The sequence below is a fragment of the Condylura cristata genome, unplaced genomic scaffold, assembly GCF_000260355.1.
Source record: "Condylura cristata isolate star-nosed mole 26May11 unplaced genomic scaffold, ConCri1.0 scaffold00006, whole genome shotgun sequence".
Lineage (NCBI taxonomy): Eukaryota > Metazoa > Chordata > Mammalia > Eulipotyphla > Talpidae > Condylura > Condylura cristata.
Genome location: NW_004567107.1, coordinates 55759398 through 55766656, shown reverse-complemented (window position 1 = coordinate 55766656; position 7259 = coordinate 55759398). Strand labels below are relative to the sequence as shown.

Below are 7259 nucleotides of genomic sequence, written 5' to 3'. Positions count from 1 at the left end.
GTAGGTGTTGAATAAATAGTGGGTGAATGAGTTCCTGAACTAGTATTTTTATTTTTATCTCGATTTAATTCAGCCTATTGAAAACTATTATTGAGCACCTATTATGTTCCATAAATCATAGAGCTACAGACTAGATAAGAATCCTCCTTCAGATCTTACAATCTAGTTGAAATTGGTGAAGCAACTTCCAATCCTTATGACTCACTCTATTATTTTAACCATGAAGATGAACTCTGCTCTATTTTCTCACCCACAAGTTAATGGTTGACCAAACTAACCTATTTATACATCTATTTTATCTCTAAAATTATTGGAAACATATGAAATGATACTCATGAAAGTTAACTAAGTTTTAAGATTACAAAATTATTTATAAAAATTTAAATATTGCCCAAAATTAATGTTCTTTCCATTTTAAAAGTAATTCAATCTCTCAAGTAGATACAAAAATATCATTACTAAACTCTAGAGACCTATTATGCAAAATAATAGACCACTTGGTATATATTAGTAAAATATCAATTACTGATCAGGCATTATACTATAGTTCAGGCTTAGAACCTAATACTTTTTATAAATAATAATTATTGACTATCAAATTTTATAAGATATGCTTTCTCACAATTACATTATTAAGTCATAGCCTATTAAACATATCCTCAGCATAAGATACTATTCAATCATTTAATATAATAGTTCCTAGGAAATACATATTTTAGAATATATTCTTAATTGGCTTCATGAAAAAGCCTTCATGATAAGAACTGATAGGGCTTGAGTTTATAATATACATGTACATATAGTTATATGCATATATATAGATAAACAAACAAACACAATCAGAGATAAATTAAGAAGTCTTTTGTGAATCATACTACTTATATTCTCAAAACCATCTTTAACTCATCAACTCTCTTTGCCTCAGCTGGGCTACCACTGATTCCTCACAATAACAATAAAGTACTGTCCTTTAAAAAAGTGATGACATTAAAACAACTTCATAAAACTGTTTTATAAGCAGTTTTTTCAGGGACTTTCCACTAACTGATATAAATAGCTTTCAAATGCTCCAGATGGAGAACAAAATGTATTTTTAAACTCCTAGAAAAGCCTCTAATGACAATTTTTCCCTATCTTATGTCACTCTTCAATGTATTCAGCATCATCTATGTAAAGTTAATTGGTATTTATCTGAGCAGCAATTTAAATTTTCTGAATAATATATATTTACCTTGGCAGGACCACTGTGAAGTTCTTATCACAAACATATGGAAGGAGATATTTACCCAGATGAAGGGATCGCACACTTAAAGATTAAGATTCTTGTCTATTAAGGATGTTTGTTTTGTTATAAAAACTACCAGGCTATATGGTTCAAAATCACTATTTTTTTTAAGATTTTTTTTATTTATGCATACAGAATTGGGGTACAAGCCAGAAGTGCAGGGAAGGTGAGAGGATTCACTGGAGACTGAGTGGGGGACAGAGCTGGCCGATTGAGGAAGTAAACCGCTGTGGGGAGCAGTGGGCAAGACCAGAGAGGTCTGCTGCGCCATGTGGATCACCTCCGGGGCAGGGGGTCGAACTTGCACTGAAGTAGCTGCGGCTAACTTGCAGTGCTGTGTCCTAACCCGCTGTGCCACCAGGGAGGGCCCAAAATGACTTTTTTTTTTTTAATTATTAACTTAGACTATTTAAGAAACTATTTTCTAATTCCTAAGCGCTACCAGAACCGAGTTGCAATTGGGATAGTAGCCAGGAGATGGCGTAGTCTCATTTCCTAAGTTTTATTTTAGCACCCTCTGAAATTTTAAACTTGAAAGAAAAGTGTTTTATTTATGGAACTTGCTATCACAAATAGTAGAAATGAATGAAAATAAGATATTCACAAAAATTTAAACTACAATTTTTTTAAATGTTTTACATACTACTAATTATTTTATATACAGATAAAATATTTTAAAATACTTGAATAAACTTCCTGTATACAAGGAACAAGGGGAAGGAAAAGTTTTAAAGTTTTACAGTAACTCAATTTTTCAGTTCTTCCTGTTGGCTCTTTCTATCAATGCTGGAGTGCAGGCACTAACATATTTCACAATTTTGTTTTAATAAAATAAAGAGAGGTATAGTTTTAAAATATGAATTTTACAACCGATCGCTTAAGGAGAAAATTCATTAAAGTAAAAATATTTCCAGAAGTAGCTTTATTCAAGGCACATAAAACGTTAAAATGTTTCTGTCATTTAATAAATGCTAAGAGTAATCAGATTGCAAACCCGATATACTGTTTGAAAAAATAGAGCATTTTCAAGACCTGATAATTCACTCACATATATTGTGAACCACATTAACAAATGTGGGGGTGAGGGTGTGGGGAAGGGGTCTGTAGTGCATGCCTCTAATAATATTCCAGAAGAGAGAATGGGCAGATACATTACAGATTGTCTTGATTTGGTCGGGAATATAGTCTGCCACCAATTAATGAGTCTTTACTGGAAATGTAGGAAGAATCCCTAATCATCCCCGAAAAGGCATAATCCAAAGCTGGCCGAAATGGCAAAGCTGGTACCAACCCAGGAGTGAGGTAGGGAGATATAAAACCAGATAGCCCTCTTCCTGGAGAAGAATATGCCAGCCGTAGTGGACTGATACCTAGTCTAGGATTTAAACTGTATAGACTTGAATCACCTCCATAAGAAGTTGAAGTGGTTTGAAGAGGAGAAAAGGCTGATTTATTCCCTAGAGTTCCAAAACCAATTCCAGCTAAATTAAAATTGGAAACTCTCTGAAAAGCTGTGTTTTCCAGTTCTCCTGAGCTTGGTAGGTCCCTGGCGCCTTTTCGGTGCTCTCTGCCATTGAGAACCTGTTCGATGGCTTGGACCACATCCCCTTTGCAAAACTGCAAAATGCCTTCTAGCCGGCTGCGCCTGTAACTTGGGAAAATCTTGGTTAGGATATCAAGCGGGTCTCTTGGTCTGGAGGATGCTGTGGGAAGGCTGCCTCTGCTGGCTGTGAAGTCTTTGACCCACTCACTCTCATTTCCTGACTCCAGGTCAGAGGAGGATAAAGACCTGGGGCTCTCTTCACCTCCTGACTGCTCCCCAGGGTGAGGAGACAGAATGCTATCATCCTTGTTCGAGTTTTCTGAAATAGATGACCTGACATTTTGTTTTCCAATGATACCATTAGACTCAGGAGATGATCCCAGGGTAAGTTGATGTGATTTGGAGACCAATTCTTCTTGTATACTCTGGCACGAGTCACATTTACTCTCTTTTTGTTCTGGGGAAGAAAAAAAGAATCAAGTAAAGGGAAAACTTCCCAGAACATAGTACTGCCCCCACACAAATGATACTGGATAAAAGCTTTCATTGACCTCATAATATATTAGCAATACTTATTCATTATAAGAAATTCAAATGATAAAATTATAATAGAGTAGTGGGAAATGCCACTTGTTATGTCCTTTCAGGATCACAAAGATACACAATATATAAATGCTACAGTTTCTTTAGACTTGGGAAGTTAAGAGTGTATTGTTACTCCCACAAGTTAAAATTGCACAAATATCTTACACTATTTGCCCCACCTGATAAGTTGAGATTTGCCTAAATGTTACCCAAGTTTTGTTGTTATCCAAGTAGGTTTTTTTTTTTCACAGTGGCACTATGTAAGATGAACTAAATAAATCATTATGTTCAGATAAAAATAAAAAGAAGGGACAATGTTAGTATGAAAATAAATATTCTATTTCATCACTAGTGCTAAATCTCAACAACTGGTGTTTTAATGCTCATGTTTCAAGTTCTAAGTTACCTGAGTAATGTGAAAAATAATAAAGCATTCATTTCATTTCAAAATATACACCAATAATGACTACCGACTACTGTGCCAATCTCCAATTATATGAGAGTCCATGCTTATTGTTTTACAAGAAAGATAAGTTGGTATTTTTCATAACCCTCTGTGAAATATGGACTTTCTCTTTTGACCCCTAGGAAGTATTTAAAAAAGAGTTTACAATGAAGTTGTTTAGAAAAGTAAATTGTAAATTGCAATAACACATTCATACAATCTGTATGAATCTTCAAAATGTTATGAAAGCATGATATTGTGAATGTGCTTCAAATTACCAGAAGAGGAAACTCTTCTATTATTTAGAGCAAATTTTTCAAAAATATTTTCACACAAAAAGATGTTTTTCAATGCCTACTTGGGCTGAAAAATTGTTATTTTAGTATATAGTTCCTCTTACATTAGGGACATTGTATCTCTTCTTATCAGAAAAAGTAAACATCAAGTAGGATACATAGAGTATTTCTGTCAAACTCTTTTCTACAAAGTTTATGCAAGGAGAAATGCTATCTAAAATCATGATTTTCAGTCACTATTTGCAGTATTTCTGTTTTCTCAAGAAATAATCTAATGTTTAATGTAAAATTAAAGTGTTCATGCCATTTAGCACCTTGAGGCTTATATATGATATATAACTTAAGCATTAGAGCAAACAAAATATGCTGCTCCTGCAAAAGTGCAAAGTTTCTAGTATTTTCAACTTAACATGCTAAAGTTTTCTAATAAAGTCTGACAAATGACAATAGATTGGCATTGGTCTGCTACTAGCATGCCCACTTATGTAAAGTTTCAAAATTCATCTCTACAGCAATTTATGTGCAATATTTTTGTTATCTTATTGTATCTGTGGAGTACAATATTATGTAATAAAAGACTAACTGCATGAGACTACCTAGAAAAGTGTCTCTAAAATATTATGATATCATTCATCTCATCTCTCTATCTTCGCAATTCCTGTAATTCTGTTTACTTCCTTACTTTTGTTATTGTATATCATGTCTTGCAGTTTTTGGATACATATCACTTTCTTCCTTTTTAATATAAAGTTCTTTTGTGTAGAAAAGTCTTATTCATCTCTGCACCACTGTTTGTCTTCATCTAATGGATAAGTTAAATAAACTACCTTAATATAATTCATAGATTTATGCAAGAGAAAGCAACCAGCTTAGAAAAGCCATGGAAGTAGATGTTTAGATATTGGGGGTCAATTGTGGCAAATAATAAAATAATTGATCCTATAAAAAAACTGATTGGGGAACTCCTAAAAAACTGACTAAAAAACTCAGTCACACAAAACAATGTCTAGCAGAGTTGTCGCATGATCAATCAGTTTAGTTTATATAATTCTAACTTTCGCTTCTACCCTATTGTAATTTTGGCTTCTCAGGCCTTTTCAGGCCTCTGATATTTTTGAGTCAAATTTGTCTAAGGATTTAAATTAAGATGCGCAAAAAGATTGAGTATACACAAAATGATATATGCCACACTTACATATGGAAGAGAGTGCTTCAAAAGTATATCCTATGATCTCTTAAAATCTGCAATATTCACACTTCAAGGAAGTTTTCTAATTAATAAGCTACTATATCATTATCATATAACCTCATATGATACAACCTATCTTTGTATTTCTGAGAAAACACTGCAATGACATTTTCACTGCAAGTGGGCCCAGTAAAGAGCTATGATATTCACTAAGATATGGTAGAATATACATTAACAGGAAAAGTTCATTTGAATTGACCTAATCAAAATAAGTAGATATAAAATAGGTATGTGGATTTCTTTTTAAGCTACACAAAGGATAAAAGTGATCTGGGGTCAAAGAATAAAGGGGGAAAAGTTAAACTGGTGAAGAAATCCACAATATTGAACTTTTAAATTCATAGCCAATAGTTTTACAAATGTGGAGGACCTAAGTTTCTTTCCTATGGAAAGAGTTGAAACATCAAACATTAGAACATCATGCACTTTTAGAAGCTATAAAATAGTTAAGGAAAATTGGATTGTTTAAAAAAAAATTAAGGAGAGGTGATAAAAAGGTAGATTTCTGCCTCTACCCTTCTAACTGGTGCCAAAGATTTGTCCCAATGGCGCTCCCAAGCATCGCTGAGTTTCTCTATTCTAGAGCAAGAGACTAACTCTGGGTTTACAGCAGAAGAGGGTATTGAACTAGATTAAAATCCAGGACCTCACACTAAACTTTTTTCTGGATGTCCCTACTAAGTTCTACTTAAAGACAATCACCGCAATTGCAGACACACAGCTCCATTCTCTGCAAAAGTTGCTCCTGTGAATCGCTTACTCTTTAATGTTTAACTGCCTTATCCCACCGCCTATGGATTCTTTAAAAGTGATGCAACAACAGATAACAATATCGCAGGGCAGTTTCCTAAAACCTACGTGCTGCTCTACATCACTGGCCTGCCTGCAGGACGTGGCTGCTTGTTTCAACGAGTTTGTTTGCAGAACAACCATTTTCTTTTGCAAAGAACAACGAAACATCAACTTACCTTGTTTTTCTTCAGTGTAATCTGCCTGGAAAACGTCGAAAGCAGGGGTTGCCAGGGCACTCGCCGGTCTCAGGGCACTCAGTCCCAGCGCAGTCGCCGCCTCCGCAGCACGGCCGCTGGAAGCCTGCGGATTCTCGGGCCTGCTGCCACCCGGGGCGCGACTCCCGGGCCCCGAGGGTCCCGTGTATAGGAGCCTCTGCAGTCCCCGGGCCTCGCTCTCCTCCTGGGCCTGCTGCCTGCGCAGCGCCACCTGGGCAGCCATAACGCGCTGGCGCTCGGCTATCAGGGTGCACTTGGCACAAGCGCAGTCCCGCCAGCGGCAGAAGCGCTTGTGGCCCTTGAGCGCCGACACCACGCCATGGTTGCGACAACGGGCGCACTTGGGTGTCCGTGGGTAGCCGCAGCCCACCACGCCCACCCCTCTCTCCAGACCTGGAGCCGGCGGGCAGCCTCCGCTTCCAGTGGTTACTGCAGCGGCGGCGGCGGCTGCCCGCAGGAAGAGGCTGGGCGGCCGCAGGAAAGTTGGAGGAACCGGTATCCCCGGGGGCACGGGCAACGCGGGCGACCCGGCCGGCGGCCCCGCCACCACCAGCCCCGGGGCCAGGTGGGCTCGGCCGCTGCGATCTCCACTGTCACACTGTGACTGCTCCATCTCGGAGACGTGTCCAGCGAGAATAGCCACCCGTGAGTGCGAGCGTGCTGCCCACAGCTACCCCTGGGGCGGGGGCTGGAGGGCCTGTGGGTGTCCAGCTGCCTCCCACCCACACCTCAACAGTTTTACACAATTCCCGTCGCGACTTGGGGATGACCTCTTCGAAGAGCCTGGGATGCTAAGAAGCGTAGATTGCCGGTGTGCCTTTAGGAGTCCCGGGGCACTTCTGAGCCGGA

The 7259-nt window shown here is 38.2% G+C and overlaps 1 protein-coding gene across 1 annotated transcript; it reads right to left on the bottom strand.

Moving 5' to 3' along the window:
* Positions 1–2352: 2352 nt before the first annotated feature.
* Positions 2353–7023, bottom strand: DMRTA1 (DMRT-like family A1). The gene is made up of 2 exons (XM_004678021.2): positions 6372–7023; positions 2353–3285 (listed from the first exon to the last, which is right to left on the bottom strand). Exons 1-2 carry the CDS (start codon positions 7021–7023, stop codon positions 2438–2440), a joined length of 1500 nt encoding a protein of 499 aa, XP_004678078.1. The 3' UTR covers positions 2353–2437.
* Positions 7024–7259: the final 236 nt, after the last annotated feature.